A 23,603-nucleotide genomic window follows, 5' to 3' on the forward strand; every position below is an offset into this window, starting at 1 on the left:
ATTTATGGAGTTAGGTAGGAGATTAGAAAGCAAGACCTCTGGGGTAGTAATCTCCGGATTACTCCCCATGCCACGTGCTAGTGAGGCTAGGAACAGGGAGTTAGTGCAGCTGAACACGTGGCTGAAGAACTGGTGTAGGACAGAGGGCTTGAGATTTTTGGATCATTGGAATGTCTTCCAGGGAAGGTGGGGCCTGTACAAAAAGGATGGGTTACACCTCAACTGGAGGGGCACCAATAACTTGGCTGTGAGGTTTGCTAGTGTGGTTCGAGTGGGTTTAAACTGGTGGTGGTGGTGGAGGAGGGGGTGGGGGGTGGGAATCAGAGCCATAGATCAGCAAGTGTAGAGATGGGGGATGAGCATGGGACCAAGGCCAGGCGAGCAAAGTGGAAGAGTAGTCTGGGGGAGGTCGAACTCAGTGGGCCTGGAGGTCTGGAGTGCATCTGCTTCAATGCAAAGAGTATAACAGGTAAGACAGATGAACTTAGAGCCTTGATTCATGCACAAAACGTGGATGTGGTTGCAGTAACAGAGACATGGTTTAAAGACGGACAGGACTGGCAGCTAAATGTTCCAGGAAAAAAGTGTTTTGGGTGAGACAGAGGGGAAGGTAAAAGAGGTGGGGGAGCTGCAATACTGGTTGGGGAACATATTACAGCTGTACAAAGGTAGGACATTTTGGAGGAATCATGTAACAAAACACTGGGTAGAGCTTAGAAACAGGAAGGGGGCAGTCATGAATGGATATATAAACAGATTCTGGACAGATGTAAAATAATAGGGTTGTTGTAGTGGGAGACTTTAAATTTCCTCATAGGGACTGGAAATCCCTTAGGGCGAGGGGTCAGGATGGTGAGGAGTTTGTTAAGTGTGTCTAAAGTGCGCTTGATAAGGTTCCCCACGGTCGGCTCATGAAGAAAGTAAGGAGGTGTGGGATAGAGGGAAATTTGGCTGATTGGATAAGTAACTGGCTATCTCATAGAAGACAGAGGGTGGTGGTGGATGGAAAATTTTCAGACTGGAGACCAGTTACCAGCGGAGTGCCACAGGGATCAGTGCTGGGTCCTCTGCTATTTGTGATTTTTATCAATGACTTGGAGGAGGGGGCTGAAGGGTAGATCAGTAAATTTACTGATGACACCAAGATTGGTGGAGTAGTGGATGAGGTGGAGGGTTGTTGTAGGCTGCAAAGAGACATAGATAGGATGCAGAGCTGGGCCGAAAAATGGCAGATGGAGTTTAACCCTGATAAGTGCAAGGTGATTCATTTTGGTAGGACAAATTTGAATGCGGATTATAGGGTCAAAGGTAGGGTTCTGAGGAATGTGGAGGAACAGAGAGATCTTGGGGTTCATACCCACAGATCTCTGAAGGTTGCCATTCAAGTGGATAGAGCCGTCAAGAAGGCCTATAGTGTGTTAGCGTTTATTAACAGGGGGTTTGAGTTTAAGAGCCGTGGAGTTATGCTGCAACTGTACAGGACCTTGGTGAGACTACATTTGAAATATTGTGTGCAGTTCTGGTCACCTCACTATAAGAAGGATGTGGAAGCACTGGAAAGAGTGCAAAGGAGATTTACCAGGATGCTGCCTGGTTTGGAGGGTAGGTCTTATGAGGAAAGGTTGAGGGAGCTCGGGCTTTTCTCTTTAGAGCGGAGGAGGTTGAGAGGTGACTTAATAGAGGTTTATAAGATGATGAGGGGGATAGATAGAGTGGATGTCCAGAGACTATTTCCTCGGGTGGATGTAGCTGTTACTAAGGGACATAACTATAAGGTTCGTGGTGGAAGATATAGGAGGGATGTACGAGGTAGGTTCTTTACTCAGAGAGTGATTGGGGTGTGGAATGGACTGCTTGCTGTGATAGTGGAGTCGGACACTTTAGGAACTTTCAAGCGGTTATTGGATAGGCACATGGAGCACACTAGAATGATAGGGAGTGGGATAGCTTGATCTTGGTTTCGGAAATGGTTCGGCACAACATCGTGGGCTGAAGGGCCTGTACTGTGCTGTATTGTTCTATGTTCTATGTAAATATACAAATATGTAGACAGTCCGAATAGAGAGGGGGCTATACTGGACGTGGTACTCGGGCCCGGCCAGGTCATCAAAGTTGCAGTGAGGGAACATGTGGCAAACAGTGACCACAATTCTATAAACTCATAGAAAAGGACAATTGTTGTCCTAGGGTTAAGGTGCTAAATTGGGTGAAGGCTAACTACATCCGAATTAGGCAGGATTTGGAGACTTGGGAGAAACCGTTTGAGGATAAATCCAGATTTGGCATATGGGAGTCTTTTAAGGAGCAGTTGTTCAGAGTGCAGGATAGACATGTGCCTGTGAAAAGGAAGGTCAGGAAAGGCAGGATTCAGGAACCATGGATGATTGGAAAACGGCAAATGTAACACCATTGTTTAAAAAAGGGAGTAGACAAAAGGCGGGTAACTATAGGCCGGTTAGCTTAACTTCTGGAGTAGGAAAATGCTTGAATATATCATCAAGGTAGAAATAGCAAGACATCTGGATATAAATTGTCCGATTGGTAAGACGCAGCATGGGTTCATAAAGGGCAGGTCATGTTTGACTAATTTGGTGGAAATCTTTGAGAACATTACATGCAAAGTGGACAATGGGGAACCTGTGGTGTATCTGGATTTCCAGAAGGCATTTGACAAGATGCTGAACCAAAGACTGCTGCATAAGATAAAGGTGCATGGTGTTACGGGTAACGTATTAGCATGGATAGAGGATTGGTTAACTAACAGAAAACAAAGAGTGGGGGTAAATGGGTGTTTTTTCTGGTTGGCGATCAGTGACTAGTGGTGTGCCTCAGGGATCAGTGTTGGGACCGCAATTGTTTACGATTTACATAGATGATTTGGAGTTGGGGACCAAGTGTAGTGTATCAAAATTCACAGATTACACTAAGATGAGTGGCAGAGCAAAGTGTGCAGAGGACGCTGAAAGTCTGCAAAGGGATATAGATAATCTAAGTGAGTGGGCGAGGGTCTGACAGATGGAGTACAATGTTGGTAAATGTGAGGTCATCCATTTTGGTAGGAATAACAGCAAAATGGACTATTATTTAAATGGTAAAAAATTGCAGCATGCTGCTGTGCAGAGGGACCTGGGTGTCCTTGTGCAGGAATCTCAAGGAGTTGGTTTGCAGGTGCAGCAGGTAATTAAGGAGGCAAATGGAATTTTGTCCTTCATTGCTAGAGGGATGGAGTTTAAAAACGGCGAGGTTATGTTGTAGCTGTATAAGGTGCTGGTGAGGCCACACCTGAAGTACTGTGTACAATTTTGGTCTCCTTACTTGAGAAAGGATATACTGGCACTGGAGGGGATGCAGAGGAGATTCACTAAGTTGATTCCAGTGTTGAAGGGTTGGCTTATGGGGAGAGACTGAATAGACTGGGGCTATACTCATTGGAATTCAGAAGAATGAGGGGAGATCTTATAGAAACATATAAGATTATGAAGGGAATAGATAAGGTAGAAGCAGGGAAGTTGTTTCCACTGGCGGGTGAAACTAGAACTAGGGGGCATGGCCTCAAAATAAGGGGGAGCAGATTTAGGACTAAGTTGAGGAGGAACTTCTTCACACAAAGGGTTGTGAATCTGTAGAATTCCCTGCCCAGTGAAGCAGTTGAAGCTACCTCATTGAATGTTTTTAAGACAACGATAGATACATTTTTGAACCGTAAAGGAATTAAGGGTTATGGTGAGCGGGCGAGTAAGTGGAGCTAAGTCCACGAAAAGATCAGCCATGATCTTATTGAATGGCAGAGCAGGGGCCAGATGGCCTACTCCTAGTCCTTGTTCTTATGACCAGGGAAATTGCGATTCTCGTCAAAAAGAAAAAGGATGCATACATGAGGTCTAGGCAATTAAAAACAGATGAAGCACTTGAAGATTGCAAGGAAAGTAGAAAAGAGGTCAAACAGGGAGTTAGGAGGGAAAAAGGGGGTCATGAAACGTCGTTGGCATGCAGGATTAAGGAGAATCCTAAGGTATTTTATACATATTTGAGGAACAAGAGGGTAGCTCGAGAAAATTGTTTGTCCACTCGAGGACAAAGGAGGGAAATTATGCATAGAACCAAAGGAAGTGGGTGAGATCCTTAATGAGTACTTTGCATCGGTATTCACAAATGAGAGGGACACGTTGATTGATGGTGCCTCGGAGATATATGTAAACTCTTTAGTACAAATCTTCATTACGAGGAAGGAAGTGTTCAGTGAATTAAAAAGCATTAAGGTCGACAAATCCCCAGGGCCAGATGGCATCCATCTTAGATTACGAAGGGGGACAAGAGAGGAAATTGATGGGCCTCTAACAGAAATCTTTGTTTCCTTGTTGGCCATAGGTGAGGTCCCAGAGGATTGGCGATAGCCAATGTTGTACCGTTAAGAAGGGTAATAAGGATAATCTGGGTATTATAGGCCAGTGAGCTTGAAGTCAGTGATAGTGAAATTGTTGGAGAAGATTCTTAAGGATAGGATCTATACACGTTTGGAACTGAAAGGGCTTATTAGTGACAGACAGCATGGTTTTCTACGAGGAAGGTCATGTTTCACTCATTCGATTAAGTCTTTTGAGGAAGTGACAAAAATAATTGATGAGGGAAGGGCCATGGATGTTGTCTACATGGACTTTAGTAAAGCATTTCACATGGTTCCTCATGGCAGGCTGGTGCAAAAGATTAAATCACACGGGATCGAGGGGTGAATCAGCCAGATGGATTCAGAACTGGCTTGGCCATAGAAAGAGTTTTAACAACACCAGGTTAAAGTCCAACAGGTTTATTTGGTAGCAAATACCATTAGCTTTCGGAGCGCTGCTCCTTCGTCAGATGGAGCGGAAATGTGCTCTCAAACAGGGCACAGAGACACCTTTCCAACTTTGCCAACTTTTATTGGCCATAGAAGACAGAGGGTAGCAGTGGAAGGGTGTTTTTCTAAATGGAGGTCTGTAGCTAGTGGTGTTCCACAGGGATCAGTGCTGGGATTTCTGTTTGTAATATATATAAATGACTTGGAAGAAAACGTAGCTGTTCTGGTTAGCAAGTTTGTGGATGATACTAGGATTGCTGGAGTTGCAGATAATGATGAAGATTGTCAGAGATTACAGCAGGATATCGACAAACAGGAAAATTGGGCAGAAAAATGGCAGATAGAATTTAATTCAGACAAATGTGAGGTGATGCATTTTGGTAGATCCAATTCAGGTGGGAGCTATAAAATAAATGGCAAAACCATCAGGAGCCTAGACACACAGAGAGATCTGGAAGTACAGGTCCACAGATCCTTAAAAGTGACAACACAAGTGGAAAAGGTGGTGAAGAAAGCACATGGCATGCTTGCCTTCATTGGACGATGCATCGAGTATAAAAGTTGGCAAATTATGTTATAATTATATACTTATAAATTCATTGCATAAAAAAGTAGACTGCATTGGGATACCTTTGAACTTGTATAATGTTTGAAGTGACATTTGAAACTTGTACATCTGATGTGCTAAGTGTAATTTGACAAGATGTAAATTTTAACTGTTGGTTAGGCCACATTTGGAATACTGTGTCACACGGTGAATTCAGCAGAGTGATTTGGACAAATGTGGATTAATTAAGGAAAGTCATAACAAAAATTGTAAAGGTAAATTAAGTTTACCTAACTTGACTGAATTTTTTGATGAGGGAAAGAGAGGGTTAATAGGGATAATGTGGATGATGTGGTGTACATGAATTTCTAAATCGTTTTTAATAAAGTGCCTCATTGTCAGCAAAGTTAAAAGTTAATGGAGCAAAAGGGCTAGCGGCAGTATAGATACAAAGTTGGCTGTGTGACAGGAAACAGAACTGGAGGAACGTGTGTGATTTAAGATGAATGGCAAATGAACCAAAGGCAAGGTGAAGAGAATGCTTTTATGCAGTGAGTGGTTATGATCTGGAACGCACTGAGTAAGAATGCAGGCAGATCCAGGTGTAGCTTTCAAAAGAGAATTGGATGATTATTTGAAGAGGAAAAGAATGCAGGACTATGGGGAAGATGTGAGGGTGGAACTAGCTGAATTGCACCAGCAGAGCTAGAACAGAAACAAACAGCAAAATGCTATTGTTCTGAGCTGTGACTATTCTAACATTCTTTATTTAAAGGGAATTTAAATTCAGTCTTTGAATGTGGGTGTCACTGGCGAGGCCAGCATTTATTGCCCATCAGGAGGTGGTGGTGAGCTGCCTTCATGAACTGCTGCAGTCCCTGTGGTGTAGGCACACATAGTGCTGTTCGGGAGAGAGTTCCAGGATTTTGACCTAACCACAGTGAAAGAATGGTGATATATTTAAGACCCTTAGACCGGAGAGCTAATAAAACGGCCTTCCAAACTGTCGCGTTCTCCCTCTCCACCTGTCCGTTCCCCCTGGAGTTGTAGCTGGTGGTCCTACTCGAGGCTATACCTTTGGAGAGCAGGTACTGGCGCAGCTCATCACTCATAAAAGAGGAACCCCGGTCGCTATGAATATAGCTGGGGAAACCGAACAGGGTGAAGAGGCTGTGCAGGGCCCTGACAACCGTGGCCGAGGTCATATCCGGGCAGGGAATAGCGAAGGGGAACCACGAATACTCATCGATGACGTTGAGGAAGTATATGTTGCGGTCAGAAAAGGGGAGGTGGCCTTTGAAGTCAACGCTCAGACATTCGAAAGGGCGGGTGGCTTTGATGAGGTGCGCTCTGTCTGGCCGATAGAAGTGCGGCTTGCACTCCACGCAGACTTGGCAGTGCCTGGTTATAGACCTGACTTCCTCGATGGAATAGGGCAGGTTCCGGGCCTTGATGAAGTGGAAGAACCTGGTCACCCCCGGGTGGCAGAGGTCATCGTGGAGGGTCTGTAACTGGTCTAGGTTCGCGCTGGCACAGGTCCCCCGGGACAGGGCGTCTGGGGGCTCATTGAGCTTCCCAGGCCGGTGTAAGATGTCGTAATTGTAGGTGGAGAGCTCGATCCTCCACCTCAAAATCTTATCGTTCTTGATTTTGCCCCGCTGCATGTTACTGAACATAAAGGCAACGGACCGTTGGTCCGTGAGCAGGGTGAACCGTTTGCCAGCTAAGTAGTGGCGCCAGTGCCGCACAGCCTCCACGATGGCTTGTGCCTCTTTTTCGACAGAGGAGTGTCGAATTTCAGGGCCTTGGAGGGTGCGTGAGAAGAAGGCCACGGGTCTGCCCGCCTGGTTAAGAGTGGCGGCTCGGGCAAAGTCAGACGCATCGCTCTCCATCTGGAATGGGATGGATTCGTCTACAGTGTGCATCGTGGCCTTCGCGATGTCTGCTTTGATGCGGTCAAAGGCCAGGCGGGCCTCTGCCATCAGGGGAAAAGATGTGGATTTGATGAGTGGACGAGCTTTGTCCGCATAATTGGGGACCCACTGGGCGTAATACGAGAAGAAGCCCAGGCATCGCCACAGTGCTTTGAGGGTGGTGGGGAGGGGAAGTTCCAGGAGGGGACGCATGCAGTTGGGATTGGGGCCGATGACCCCATTCTCTACAACACAACCAAGGATGGTGAGGCGGCGTGTGCGGAATACGCACTTCTCCTTATTATAGGTCAGATTGAGGAGTGCCGCGGTGTGAAGGAATTTTTGGAGGTTGGCGTCGTGGTCCTGCTGATCATGGCCACAGATGGTGACGTTATCCAGGTACGGGAAGGTGGCCCCGCAGCCCATTCTGGTCTACCATTCGGTCCATCTCACACTGGAAAACCGAGACCCCGTTGGTGACGCCGAAGGGGACCAGAAGGAAGTGGTAGAGATGGCCATCCGCCTCGAAGGCAGTGTATTGGCGATCCTCTGGGCGGATAGGGAGCTGGTGGTATGCAGACTTCAAGTCAATGGTGGAGAACACCCGATATTGTGCAATCTGATTGACCATGTCAGAGATGTGGGGAAGGGGATACGCGTCCAACTGCGTGTATCGGTTAATGGTCTGACTGTAGTCGATGACCATGCGATGTTTCTCCCCAGTCTTAACAACCACCACTTGGGCTCTCCAGGGGCTGGTATTGGCCTCAATGACCCCCTCCCCCAGGAGGCGTCGCACCTCGGACTTAATAAACGCTCTATCTCCAGTGCTGTACTGTCTGCTTTTGGTGGCAATGGGCTTGCAGTCGGGGGTGAGGTGTTCAAAGAGCGAGGGAGGGGCGACTTTAAGGGTCGAGAGACCACAGGTGGTGAGCGGTGGCTGGTCAAATAGCTGCGGATTGCGGACAGAGATTGGGGGAAAAGGCCCATTATACACCATGGTGACGCTCCCAAGGTGACACAGGAAATCTAGCCCCAGTAGTATGGCAACGCAGAGTTGTGGCAGCACGAGGAGCCTGCACTTCTCGTACACCGTGCCCCGTACAGTCAGAGTTGCTACACAGTAGCTGAGGACATTCACCGACTGGGACATCGAAGCCATGGAGATGGATTGCTGCATTGGCAGTACTGGCAGTGCGTAGCGCCTCACCGTGTTAGGGTGGATAAAACTCTCCGTACTCCCACTGTCAAATTAACAGTTTGTAGTGTGACCGTTTATCTTGATGTTCATCATAGACCAGGTGAGTTGGTGAAGCCTGGACTGGTCCAATGCGACCGGGGCCATCATTGGATTAAGCGAGGAGCCGCACACGGTGGACGGATCCCAAAATGACGGCCGGCGTGGCTCGCACACGGCTGACATCATCCAAGATGGCGGCCCCCGCGGCTCACACGCGGCTGATGGCGTCCAAGATGGCGGCTCCCGCGGATCGCACGCGGCCGATGGCATCGAAGACGGTGCCTCCAGCGGATCGCACGTGGCGCTGCTGGGCCTGGAGGCCGATTTTGCCCTGCAGACTTTCAAGTAATGGCCCTTCTGACCACAGCCGGAGCAGATCGCGTCTTTCGCCGGGCAGCATCGCCGTGGGTGCTTCTCCAGGCCGCAGAAGTAGCACCTCGGGCCTCCGGAGACTGCCCCGATGGTCAGTTCGGTGTTGGGACGGGTCGTGGCGTAGGTTTGCAGCCCTCCCGGGTACAGAGGTGGCGGTGGTCGCGGTGTCCACGGTGCGCCCTCGTGGTCGGGGATGTAGGCCTCGAGATTCCGAAAAGCCACCTCCAGCGAGCCGGCAAGCGCCAGAGTCTTCTGCAGGTCCAGCCCACCTTGTTCCAGCAGGCGCTGCTGGATATAGGTCGACCTGATGCCCGCGACAAAGGCATCTCTGATCAGGTAGTCGGCATTTTGGGTGGCTGAAACGGCCTTGCAGTTGCAGGCTCTGCCGAGTGCACGCAGTTCGCGCAGGAATTGCTCAGTCGATTCCCCCGGCTGCTGTCTGCGAGTGGCCAGCAGATGTCTGGCGTAGACCTCATTCGGCTGCCGGTTGTACTGGCCTTTTAGGAGATCGATTGCCTCCTGGTAAGTTTCCGCGTCTCGGATTATCGCGAAGACGTGAGCACTGACGCGGGCGTGGAGCACGTGTAGTTTGTCGATGTCAGTTACGACGATGGCGGAGGAGGAGGCGATGAAGGTCTCGAAGCAGCGCAGCCAGTGATCAAAACAGTTTGAGGCCCCAACAGCCTGAGGGTTCAAGTCAAGTTTATCAGGTTGTAAGAGTTGCTCCATCCCAAAAACATTCGTAAATATAATTGATGCACCATCAATTATGCAAAGACTCGTTGTTGCAAAATAACAGGCTTTTATTTACGAAAGAACTGGAGCACACCTGAACCGATAGCTAATCCGAAGTGAGGCAAAAGGGGCGGAGAGCAGTTGCGTTTATACCCAGAGAAGGGTGGAGTCCCAGATTGAGGCAGCAGGGGCGTGTCCAGGCATATCACACAAACAGACAATACTATAGTGGTTCACCACAAAGCAAAATCAGCTCCATGTTATCCGGCTTTATACTTCAATCGCTTTTCAGGTACTCAGTTTAGTATAACAAACCAAAGAACCAACTCAAATTCATTGAAATAAACTTTTGTTTATTTAACACAAGGCACCAAACTTAGAGCAGTTGCAACATTTTAGCTCTTACACTTCAACTTTTAACATTAACTCTTTAACTGAAAACGGATACTACCCAGTTCAGAACGAAGTGGCCAAGTCTGTTTCTGATGTAGATGTGTTCTCTTGTGATTTCTTTGTTTCCTCTGAAGATGTTCCTTCAGGGCATAATTGCAATGTTGGGTGTCAAGTTATCGCTGAAGACAAAGGCTCAAACACATCTCTTTATCCTAAACTTCTCACATTCTTCCATAAAGTTCTCTACCACTCAGCCTAATCAGAAACCGATCACACTGTTCAATCACGGCCAATGGAGTTACTTGTAAATAACTCCCAAATGTTTCTACCAAGCTGCATGTAAGTTACTTAGCCTTACCATATACGGTACCAATGGCTCTGACATCTCCAGCATCATCCAAACAACTATCCTTATTTGGTCAGCACAGGAAGTCACGACTTGCAGCAGCTTTCGAACCTGCATCTGTTTTTGATGATAACTTGACCAAAAAATCCCAGCATGCTTGACTCTCACTGTCACAATTGCTTTTCCAGCCAATATTGACATTGTTATTGTAGTTGTTGCTGTAATCATTATTATAGTCAGCCCTCTGGTCACATCTAATTTGAAGCTGGTGGAGGAAATCTTAACAGCGGTCTTCATAGAGACTTGTGACAGAAAGTGGTCAGCAGAATTAACTAGGGAAACTGAAGGGAGGTGGTGGATATCTGTCGGCAACCCAAACAAAAAGCGAAGGGATCTTCAGTTGTTAGAGTCATATAGTCAAAAAGACAATGGAAGGACCCTCATAGAATCTTACTTCAGTGGCATAACTGGGGAATTAAGGAGAATTAAGATACATTCTGGAGGGCTGTGGCATTGCCTTGAGTTGGTCTCAGGAAAAATGGATGAATCTTCAAGATTTTGTATGTTACGGGAAATCTTGGGGTGGGTTGGTGAAGTAAAAAGTAGAACTGAATCTATATCTTAAGTCTTTAAGCTGGACTTCTAAATTGGTGCTTGCTAAGAGTCTCTTTATATCCATAATAAAATTTGTTTTCATTAAAAAAAAAGGGAGGTTGAGAGGATATTTAATTGAAGTGCAGAAGTTATGAAGGGACCCAATGGAGTGGATCAGAATGACCTATAAAGTACTGGCCGTGAGTTTTCATACAGTAACTGGTCTCTTCTTTTGCTGTGTCTGCAGGCTGACAATAAATGCAGAGTGTCCAATGCACCTGGAGGACTTCCCCATGGATACACACGCATGCCCACTGAAATTCGGCAGTTGTAAGTCTGGGTTGTCAACTGATCCATCAATTCATTTCTAGTTCAATTGAGGATATAACTTAGTTACTTGCTGGAGACTGGTGAGCATAATGAAGTAGATGCTGGTGGGACTCCCCATTTGGTTCCTCCCACAAAACCTTCCTGATACAGAGATTCTTCTAAATTCCGATCAATCCGTCATTGATAGAGTGGAAAAGCCTGTAAGGAAGTTCCTACTGCTTGTTCTAATATTTCTGGCTGTGAAGAGTGGGTTAGATGTTGCATGCTGCAGTCTGCTCGATTGTACCAAGTCAGGAGGATGAGATATAATTTTGCTACCAGTGGGAGGGAGCAGATGCAATTTCTAGTTTCCCAATTTATCCACAGAAACAGAGCTACCTGTAGGATTATACACATAATCCTGAACCTGGCTCATTATTTCAACAGATGCCTATACTAAGTCTGAGGTGCTATATGTCTGGACACATGGGAAAGCAAGATCGGTGGTTGTTGCTGAGGATGGATCCCGATTGAACCAATATGATCTGTTGGGACAGACTGTTGGAACAGAGGTTATTCAGTCAAACACAGGTAGGTGATTTAAGCTATGGAATAACATATACTCCTGCAGGCACAAGTTGGGGAAGAGCAGACAGGGAAGGATATCTCAGGACAAGTTTAACATGAAAATAAGATTCCTGGCTCTATCACAGCACAACAACTGCCACACAAACTCATTATCTTGCTTCACACTTAAAGAATTGTCTCTCATTGAATGTGAACTATCTCCTCTCATGGGATAGGAACTGTAATGCACTAACTATTTTCAAGGTTGTAGGTTTTAAACTAAAACAAAAAGATGTGAGTTGCACACATAGGTTCAAAGAATCACACCATTTGATTATTGAAAGAGATGTTCTCTGCGGAGAACAGAAAATGAAAAGAAATACAGGAGCCTGCGAAACACCTCATATATGTCACCATTAAATCATATGTATGCCTCTAAAACAAATCATTCAACAACTTAGATGTATAATGGTAACAATCTCCTCATTGGATTTTAACAATTTACTCCTGCTGGACAGTAACAATCACATAGAAGATAGAACATTACAGCGCAGTACAGGCCCTTCGGCCCTCGATGTTGCGCTGACCTGTGAAACGAATCTAAAGCCCATCTAACCTACACTATTCCAATATCATCCATATGTTTATCCAATGACCCTTTAAATGCCCTTAATATTGACGAGTCCACTACTGTTGCAGGCAGGGCATTCCACGCCCTTACTACTCTTTGAGTAAAGAACCTACGTCTGACATCTGTCCTATATCTATCACCCCTCAATTTAAAGCTATGTCCCCTCGTGCTAGCCATCACCATCCGAGGAAAAAGGCTCACACTGTCCACCCTGTCTAATCCTCTAATCATCTTGTATGCCTCTATTAAGTCACCTCTTAGCCTTCTTCTCTCTAACGAAAACAGCCTCAAGTCACTCAGCCTTTCCTCATAAGACCTTCCCACCATACCAGGCAACATCCTGGTAAATCTCCTCTGCACCTTTCCAATGCTTCCACATCCTTCCGATAATGCGGCGACCAGAACTGTACGCAATACTCCAAGAGTTTTGTACAGCTGCAACATGACATCCTGGCTCCGAAACTCAATCCCTCTACCAATAAAAGCTAACACACTGCACGCCTTCTTAACAACCCTATCAACCTGGGTGCCAACTTTCAGGGATTTACGCACATGGACACCGAGATCTCTCTGCTCATCCACACTACCAAATATCTTATCATTAGCCCAGTACTCTGTATTCTTGTTACTCCTTCCAAAGTGAATCACCTCACACTTTTCCGCATTAAACTCCATTTGCCACCTCTCAGCCCAGCTCTGCAGCTTATCTATGTCCCTCTGTAACCTGCAACAACCTTCCGCACTGTCCACAACTCCACCAACTTTAGCGTCATCCGCAAATTTACTAACCCATCCTTCTACGGCCTCATCCAGGTCATTTATAAAAATGACAAACAGCAATGGCCCCAAAACAGATCCTTGCGGTACACCACTAGTAACTGAACTCCAGGATGAACATTTCCCATCAACCACCACCCTCTGTCTTCTTACAGCAAGCCAATTTCTGATCCAAACCGCAAAATCATCCTCAATCCCACTCCTCCGTATTTTCTGCAAGAGCCTACCATGGGGAACCTTATCAAATGCTTTACTGAAATCCATATACACCACATCAACTGCTTTACCCTCATCCACCTCTTTGGTCACCTTCTCAAAGAACTCAATAAGGTTTGAGAGGCACGATCTACCTTTCACAAAACCGTGTTGACTATCCCTAATCAAATTGTTCCTTTCTAGATGATTATAAATCCTATCTCTTATAATCCTTTCCAAAATGTTGCCCACAACAGAAGTAAGGCTCACTGGTCTATAATTACCAGGGTTGTCTCTTCTCCCCTTCTTGAACAAGGGGACAACTTTTGCTACATCTCACTGAGCAGTAACAATCTCCTTCCAGTGGACATTAACAATCTCCATTCACTGGGCATTAGCAAACTCTTCTCACTGGACATTAACAATGACCTCTCACTGGATAGTAAAATCCCCTCCCACTGAACGTGAGCAAACTCCTCTCACTGGACAGTAAAAATCTCCTCTCGCTGGACAGTAAAAATCTCCTCGACGGGACTTTAACAATCTTCTTTCACTGGACAGTATCAACCTCCTCTCACTGGACAGTAACAATCTCCTCTCACTAGACAGTAACAATCACTTTTCACTAGACAGTTAAAATCGCTTCGATTGGACCTTAACAATTTCCTCTTGCTGGGCAGTAACAGACCCCTCCAACTGGACAGTAAAATTCTCCTCTCACTGGATCTGAACAAGTTCCTCTCACTGGATAGTAACAAAATCCACTCACTGGACAGTAATAATCTCTTCTCAATAAATGAAAGCAAATTACTGCGGATGCTGGAATCTGAAACCAAAAGAGAAAATGCTGGAAAATCTCAGCAGATCTGGCAGCATCTGTAAGCAGAGGAAAGAGTCCAGATGACCCTTTGTCAAATCTAAAAGGCATAGAAAGTGGGAGATATTTATACTGCAGGGTGAGGGAATGAAAGTGACTCATAGCCACAGAAACCAGGGGAAAAGGCTGCTAATGGCAGTCCATAAAGAGAATAAAAGGTGTGAATGGCCGAACGACAGAGAAGCTGAAATCAGTGGGTAAGCTGTGACAGATAAGGATGTGGGGGGAGGTAGGGATGGGCGGGAGAAGGGAAAATTTAGAAAAAGGGGGAAAGGGGAAGCAAAGGGGGAGAAAAGTTAAGGAAAGGGGGGATAAAGTAGGGGGAAAGAGTATGGGAAGAAAAATGAAGAAATACAATAATGAAATAAAAGGTAGAAAACAGGAAAAAATTTAATAAAATGAAAACGGGGGGGGGTAGAGCTAATCATCTGAAGTTGTTGAATTTGATGTTAAGACTGGAATTCAAGGGATTTGGACTGGTGGAGGGCCTGTGATAGGCAGTGGTGTTGATAAGTTGTTGAAGCTTGTGTTCCTTAACATCTGCAAGAAACAGGAAAAGTTTGTTGTTAAGATGTCAAATGATGTGGAGGATGAAATGAAACTGGGGACAGGGACAGCTTTGAGAGAGAGTAAGTGTAAAAGAGAAGTTGAACGTCATTATATGGTGGTGCATGGCACTGGGTGTGGCTTTTAGGATGTGGTGAGAACAGCAGTTCAAAGAATGTTGTATATCCTGGAGGTACCTGTAATCCTGGAGGTTACACGCGGGGTGGAATTCTCTCCATGGATGGCCATCAGCAGCCTTTTCCCCTGGTTTCTGTGGCAAGTTCTCATCTTTCATTCCCTCACCCTGCAATATAATATCTCCCACTTGTTAAGCCTTTTAGCATTCATAAAGAGTCATCTGGACTCAATGTCAACAATCTCCTCTCAATGGACAGTAACAATCAGCTTTCACTGGACATTATCAAATCCCTCTGCAGCAGCAATCTCCTCCCACTGGACATTGAGAATTCACTGCACTGGACAGTAACAATCTCTTCCAATGGGACATTAACAATCTGCTCCAGTGGACATTAACAGACACCTCTCGCTGCACATTAACAGACACCTCTCGCTGGACATTAACAATCTCCTCTCACTGAACAGTAACAATCGCATCTCACAAGACACTAAAAACCTCACCACTGGACTGTAACAATCTCCTCTGACTGGACAGTGTCAGTCTCCTCTGACTGGACAGTAACAATCTCCACCAATGTACATTAATGATCTCCTCCCAATGGACAGCAACAATCTCCTCTCATTGGACAGTAAAAATTTCCTCTCACTGCACAGTAACAATCTCCCCTCACTGGACATTAACAATGTTCTGTCACTGGACAGTAACAATGTTCTCTCACTGGACAGTAACAATGTTCTTTCACTGGACAGTAACAATCACATCTCACGAGACACTAACAAACTTGCCACTGGACTGTAACAGTCTCCCCTCACTGGACAGTAGCAATCTCCTCTCACTGGATAGTAAAAATCTCTTCTCATTAGACAGTAACAATTGCCTCTCACTAGACAGCAACAATCTCCACTCACCGTACAGTAATGCTCTCTCATTGGACAGGAACGATCTCCTCTCACTGGACAATAACAATCTCCTCTCACTGGGTAGTAAAATTCTCCACTCACTGGACAGTAACACTCTCCTTGCTGGTGTAATCAGCAAGTTTGCGGATGACACGAAGATGGCTGGAATTGCGGATAGCGAAGAGCATTGTCGGGCAATACAGCAGGATATAGATAGGCTGGAAAATTGGGCGGAGAGGTGGCAGATGGAATTTAATCCGGATAAATGCGAAGTGATGCATTTTGGAAGAAATAATTTAGGGAGGAGTTATACAATAAATGGCAGAGTCATCAGGAGTATAGAAACACAGAGGGACCTAGGTGTGCAAGTCCACAAATCCTTGAAGGTGGCAACACAGGTGGAGAAGGTGTGAAGAAGGCATATGGTATGCTTGCCTTTATAGGACGGGGTATAGAGTATAAAAGCTGGAGTCTGATGATGCAGCTGTATAGAACGCTGGTTAGGCCACATTTGGAGTACTGCGTCCAGTTCTGGTCGCCGCACTACCAGAAGGACGTGGAGGCATTGGAGAGAGTGCAGAGAAGGTTTACCAGGATGTTGCCTGGTATGGAGGGTCGTAGCTATGAGGAGAGATTGGGTAGACTGGGGTTGTTCTCCTTGGAGAGACGGAGAATGAGGGGAGATCTAATAGAGGTATACAAGATTATGAAGGGTATAGATAGGGTGAACAGTGGGAAGCTTTTTCCCAGGTCGGAGGTGACGATCACGAGGGGTCACGGGCTCAAGCTGAGAGGGGTGAAGTATAACTCAGACATCAGAGGGACGTTTTTTACACAGAGGGTGGTGGGGGCCTGGAATGCGCTGCCAAGTAGGGTGGTGGAGGCAGGCACGCTGACATCGTTTAAGACTTACCTGGATAGTCACATGAGCAGCCTGGGAATGGAGGGATACAAACGATTGGTCTAGTTGGACCAAGGAGCGGCACAGGCTTGGAGGGCTGAAGGGCCTGTTTCCTGTGTTGTACTGTTCTTTGTTCTTTGTTCTTTGTTCTTTGTTCCTCTCACTGGGCAGTAGCAATCTGCTCTTACTGGACAGTAGCAACCTCCTCTCACTGGAGAGTAACAATCTCCTCTCACTGGATAGTAGCAAACTCCTCTCACTGGACATTAATAATCTCCTCCCACTGGACCATAACAATCTCCTCCCACTGCACACTCACAATGTCCACTCACTGGACAGTAACAATCTCCGCTTCCTGGACAGTAACAATCACATCTCACTAGACACTAACAATCTTCCCACTGGACAGTAACAGCCTCTTCTCACTGGACACGAACAATCTCCTCCCACTGGGCAGAACCAATCTCCCCTCAATGGATAGTAATAATCTCCCCTCACTTGCCAGTATCAATCTCCTCTCACTGGACAGTAACAATCTCCTCTCACTGGACAACAACAATCTCCTCTCACTGGGTAGTAAAATTCTCCACTCACTGGACAGTAACACTCTCCTCTCACTGGGCAGTAGCAATCTGCTCTTACTGGACAGTAGCAACCTCCTCTCACTGGAGAGTAACAATCTCCTCTCACTGGATAGTAGCAAACCCCTCTCACTGGACATTAATAATCTCCTCCCACTGGACCATAACAATCTCCTCCCACTGCACACTCACAATGTCCACTCACTGGACAGTAACAATCTCTGCTTCCTGGACAGTAACAATCACATCTCACTAGACACTAACAATCTTCCCACTGGACAGTAACAGCCTCCTCTCACTGGACACGAACAATCTCCTCCCACTGGGCAGAACCAATCTCCCGTCAATGGATAGTAATAATCTCCCCTCACTTGCCAGTATCAATCTCCTCTCACTGGACAGTAACAATCTCCTCTCACTGGACAGTAACAATCTCCTTTCACTGGACAATATCAATCTCCTCCCACTGGACATCAACAATCTCCACTCATTGGACAGTACCAATGACACCCCCCTGGCAGTAACAATCACACCTCACTGGACAGTAACAATCTCCTCTCACTGGGCAGTAACAATCTCCTCTCACTGGGCAGTAACAATCTCCTCTCACTGGGCAGTAACAATCTCCTCTCACTGGGCTGTAACAATCTCCTCTCACTGGGCAGTAACAACCTCCTCTCACAGGACAGCAGCAATCTCCTCTCACTGGACATTAACAATCTCCTCTCATTGGCCAACTACAATCTACTCTCATTGGACATTAATAATCTCCTCTCACTGGACAGAAACATTCTGCCCTCACTGGACATTAACAATCTCCATCCACTGGACAGTAACAATCTTGTCTCACTGGACAGTGACAATCTCCTCTTCCTGGACAGTAACAATCACTTCTCACTAGACACTAACAGTCTTCCCACTGGACAGTAACAGCCTCCTCTCACTGGACAGTAACATTCTCTTCCACTGGACAGTAACAATCTCCTCCCACTGGGCAGTAACAATCTCCTCTCACTGGGCAGTAACAATCTCCTCTCACTGGGCAGAACCAATCTCCCCTCACTGGATAGTAACAATCTCCCCTCACTGGATAGTAACAACCTCCCCTCTCTGGACAGTAACAATCTCCTCTCATTGGACTGTAACAATTTCCTCTCACTGGACATCAACAATCTCCACTCATTGGACATTAACAATGACACCTCACTGAACAGTAACAAATTCCTCTCACTGGGCAGTAACAATCTCCTCTTACTGGGCTGTAGCAATCTCCTCTCACTGGACAGTAACAATCTCCTCTCACTGGACAGAAACAATGTCGTCTGACTGGACAATAACAATCTCCTCCCACGGGACAGTAACATTCTGCCCTCACTGGACAGTAACAATCTCCTCTCACTGGACATTAATAATCTCCTCCCACTGCACAGTGACAATTTCCTCCTACTGGACAGTGATAATCTCCTCCCACTGGACAGTAACAATCTCCTCTCACTGGTCATTAACAATCTCCTCTCACTAGACACAAACAGTCTCCTCTCACTGGACACAAACTATCTCCTTTCACTGGACAGTAAAAATCTCCTCTCATTGGAAAGCAACAATCTCCTCTCACTGAGCAATAATGCTCCCCTCTCACTGAACAGGAACAATCTCTTCTCACTGGACAGTGAAAATTCTCCTCTCACTGGGCAGTGAAATTCTCCTCTCACTGGACAGGAACAATCTCCTCTCACTGGACAGTGAAATTCTCCTCTCACTGGGCAGTGAAATTCTCCTCTCACTGGACAGGAACAATCTCTTCTCACTGGACAGTGAAATTCTCCTCTCACTGGGCAGTGAAATTCTCCTCTCACTGGACAGGAACAATCTCCTCTCACTGGACACTAACAATCTCCTTTCAGTGGACAGTAACAATCTCCACTCACTGTGCACAGTAATGCTCTCCTCTCACTGGACAGGAACAATTTCCTCTCACTGGATAGTTAGAATCTCCTCTCACAGGGCAGTAAGCTTATCCTGTCACTGGACATTAACAATCTCCTCTCACTGGACACCAGCAATCTCCACTCAATGGACAGTAACAACATCCTCTCACTGGAAAGTACCAATCTCATCTCACTGGACAGTAAAAATCTCCTCTCACTGGACACTAACAATCTCCTCCCACTGGGCAGTAACAATCACCTCTCACTGGGCAGTTACAATCTCCTCTCACTGTGCAATAACAATCAGATCTCACTGGACAGTAACTATCACATCTCACTGGACAATAACAATCACTTCCACTAAATATTAACCATCTCCATCCACTGGACAGTAACCATCACCTTCCACTGGACAGTAACCATCACCTTCCAGTAGACATTAACATTCTCCATTCACTGCACATTAACAATCTCCACTCATTGGACAGTAAAAAATTGTCCTGTCTGGACATTAGCAATGTCCTCCAGCTGGACAGTAACAGTCTCCTCTCACTGGACATTAGGAATCTCCTCTCATTGGCCAACAACAATCTACTCTCACTGCATATTAATAATCTGCTTTCATTGGACAGAAGCAATGTTCTCTGACTGGACAGTAACAATCTCCCCTCACTGCACATTAACAATCCCCCTCACTGCACAGTAACATTCTCCTCTCACTGGACCTGAACAAACTCCTCTCACTGGACAGTAACAATTTCCATACACTGGACACTAAAAATCTACTCCACTGGACACTAACAAAAATACACTTCACTGGGCAGAAGAAAATCACACCTCACTGGGCAGTAGCAATCTCCTCTCAAAGAACAAAGAAAATTACAGCACAGGAACAGGCCCTTCGGCCCTCCAAGCCTGCACCGACAATGCTGCCCGACTTAACTAAAACCCCCTACCCTTCCGGGGACCATAACCCTCTATTCCCATCCTATTCATGTATTTGTCAAGACGCCCCTTAAAAGTCACTACCGTATCCGCTTCCATTACCTCCCCCGGCAACGGGTTCCAGGCACCCATTACTCTCTGTGTAAAAAATCTGCCTCGTACATCTCCTTTAAACCTTGCCCCGCGCACCTTAAACCTATGCCCCCTAGTAATTGACTTCCACCCTGGGAAAAAACTTCTGACTATCCACTCTGTCCATGCCTCTCATAATCTTGCAGACTTTTATCAGGTCTCCCTCAACCTCCAACGCTCCAGTGAGAACAAACAAAGTCTCTCCAACCTCCTCATAGCTAATGCTCTCGCTGGAACAATCTCCTCCAGTGGACATTAATAATCTCCTCCCATTGAGCAGTAACAATCTCCTCTCACTGGACAGTAGCAGTCTCCTCTCATTGGACGTTAGCATTCTCCTTCAGTGGACATTAATAATCTCCTCCACGGGACATGAGAAATCCCCGCTCATTGGACAGTAACAATCTCCTCCCACTGGGCAGTAACAATCTCCCCTCACTGGACAGTAACAATCTCCCCTCACTGGACAATAACGATCACCCCTCACTGGACAGTAACTATCTCCTTTCATTGGACAGTGACAAACTCCTCTCACTGGGCATTAACAATCTCCTCTCACTGGAAAGTAACAATCTCCTCTCGCTGGACATTAACAATCTCCTCTCACTGGATATTAACAATCTCCTCTCGCTGGACATTAACAATCTCCTCTCGCTGGACATTAACAATCTCCTCTCGCTGGACATTAACAATCTCCTCTCATTGGACATTAACAATCTCCTCTTGCTGGACATTAACAATCCCCTCTCACTGGACATTAACAATCTCCTCTTGCTGGACATTAACAATCTCCTCTCGCTGGACATTAACAATCTCCTCTCGCTGGACATTAACAATCTCCTCTCATTGGACATTAACAATCTCCTCTCACTGGGCAGTAATAATCTCCTCTCACTGGTCAGCAACTAACTCCTTTCACTGGACAGTAACAATCTCCTCTCACTGGTCAGTAATAATCTCCACACTGCCCAGTAACAATCTCCTCTAGTGGACATTAACGATCTGCTCACATAGGACATTAACAATCTCCAACACTGGACAGTAACAACCTCCTCTCACTGGACATTAGCAGTCTCCGTCCACTGGACAGTAACAATCTCGTCTCAATGGACAGCAACAATCTCCTCTCAATGGACATCAAGTATCTCCTCCCACTTAACCATAACAATCTCCTCCCACTGGACACCTCTGACTGGACAGTAACAACCTCCTCTCCCTGGACAGCAAAAATCTCCTCTCACTGGACCTTAACAATCTCCTTTCACTGGACAGTAACAAACTTCTTCAAAAGGACATTAACAATCTCCTTCACTGCACAGTAACAATCTCCTCTCACTGGACCTGAACAAACGTCTCTCACTGGACAGTAACAATTTCCGTTCACTCAACGTTAGAAATCTCCTCCACTGGACCGTAACAATCACACCTGACTGGGCAGTAGCAATCTCCTCTCACTGGACAGCAACAATATCCTCTCACTGAACAGTAACAATCTCCTCCCACCGGACAGTAATAACTGCTTTCCACTGGAGATTAACAATCTACTCCCATGGACAGTAACAAACCCCTCTTACTGGACATTCGCAATCTCCTCTCAGTGGACAGTAACAATCTCCTCACATTGGATAGTAACAATCTCCCCTCACTGGACAGTAACAGTCTCCACTCATTGGATATTAACAATCTCTTCTCACTGGACAGTAGCAATCGTCTCTCACTGGACAGTAACAAACACCTCTCATTGGACAGTAGTAATCTCCTGTCACTGGACCGTGACAATCTCCTCTCACTGGACAGTAACAATTTCCTCTCACTGGAAAGTTGCAATCTCCTCTCACTGTACAGTAACCATCTCCTCTCACTGGACACTAACAAGCTCCTCTTACTGAATAGTAGCAACCTCCTCTCAGTGGATATTAATAATCTCCTCCCACTGGACAGTAACAATCTCCTCCCACTGGATAGTAACAATCTCCTTTCACTGGACAGTAACAATTGCCTCCCACTGGACAGTAACAACCTCATCCCACTGGATAGTAACAATCTCCTCCCACTGGACAGGAACCATCTCCTCCCTCTTGACAGTAACAATCTCTTCTGACAGGACGGTAACAATCTCCTCTTACTGGACAGTAACAACCTCCTCCCACTGGAGGTTAACAATCTACTCACACTGGATAGTAACAAACTCCTCTCACTGAACATTCGCAATCTCCTCTCACTGGACAGTAATATCTTCTCAATGGACAGCAACAATCTCATCTCTTTGGACAGTAAAAAACCTCCTCCCACTGGTGAGTAACAATCTCCTCCCACTGGACAGTAACAATGTCCTCCCACTGGACAGTAACAATCTCCTCCCACTGGACAGTAACAATCTCCTCCCACTGGACAGTAACAATCTCCTCCCACTGGACAGTAACAATCTCCTCCCACTGGACAGTAACAATCTCCTCCCACTGGACAGTAACAATCTCCTCCCACTTGACAGTAACAATCCCTTCTCTCTGGACAGTAACAATCTCCTCCCACTGGACAGTAACAATCCATTCTCTCTGGACAGTAACAGTCTCCTCCCACTGGACAGTAACAATCTCCTCCCACTGGACAGTAACAATCCCTTCTCTCTGGACAGTAACAATCTCCTCCCACTGGACATTTGCAATCTCCTCTCAGTGGACAGTAACAATCTCCGCTCACTGGACATTAATAATCTCCTCCCACTGAACCATAACAATCTTCCCCCACTGCACAGTAACAATGTCCTCTGACTGGGCAGTAACAATCTCCTCTCAAAGAACAAAGAAAAGTACAGCACAGGAACAGGCCCTTTGGCACTCCAAGCCTGCACTGACCATGCTGCCCGATTTAACTAAAACCCAAAGTGCATATTAATAATCTGCTCTCACTGGACAATAACAATCTCCTCTCACTGGACAGAAACGATGTTCTTTGACTGGACAGTAACAATCTCCTCTCACAGGACAGTAACATCCCCCCCTCACTGGACATGAACAATCTCTTTCATTGCATAGTAACAATCTCCTCTCACTGAACCTGAACAAACTCTCACTGGACAGTAATAATTTTCTTTCACTGGACGTTAGAAATCTTCTCCACTGGACAGTAACAATCACACTTCACTGGGCAGTAAAAATCACACCTCATTGGACAATAACAATCTCCTCTCACTGCACGGTAA

General features: G+C 46.1%; 1 protein-coding gene across 1 annotated transcript in view; it reads left to right on the forward strand.

The window, feature by feature from the left end:
• Nucleotides 1-23,603, forward strand: part of LOC144493128 (gamma-aminobutyric acid receptor subunit alpha-1-like) — a 454,514-nt gene that overhangs the window by 367,041 nt on the left and 63,870 nt on the right. The window contains exons 10-11 of the mRNA XM_078212030.1: nt 11,222-11,304; nt 11,731-11,874. Of these exons, the coding sequence (XP_078068156.1) occupies nt 11,222-11,304; nt 11,731-11,874 (227 nt within the window). The remainder of the gene's footprint in view (nt 1-11,221; nt 11,305-11,730; nt 11,875-23,603) is intronic.

This window comes from Mustelus asterias, chromosome 4 (assembly GCF_964213995.1).
Source record: "Mustelus asterias chromosome 4, sMusAst1.hap1.1, whole genome shotgun sequence".
In the NCBI taxonomy this organism is placed as follows: Eukaryota; Metazoa; Chordata; class Chondrichthyes; order Carcharhiniformes; family Triakidae; genus Mustelus; species Mustelus asterias.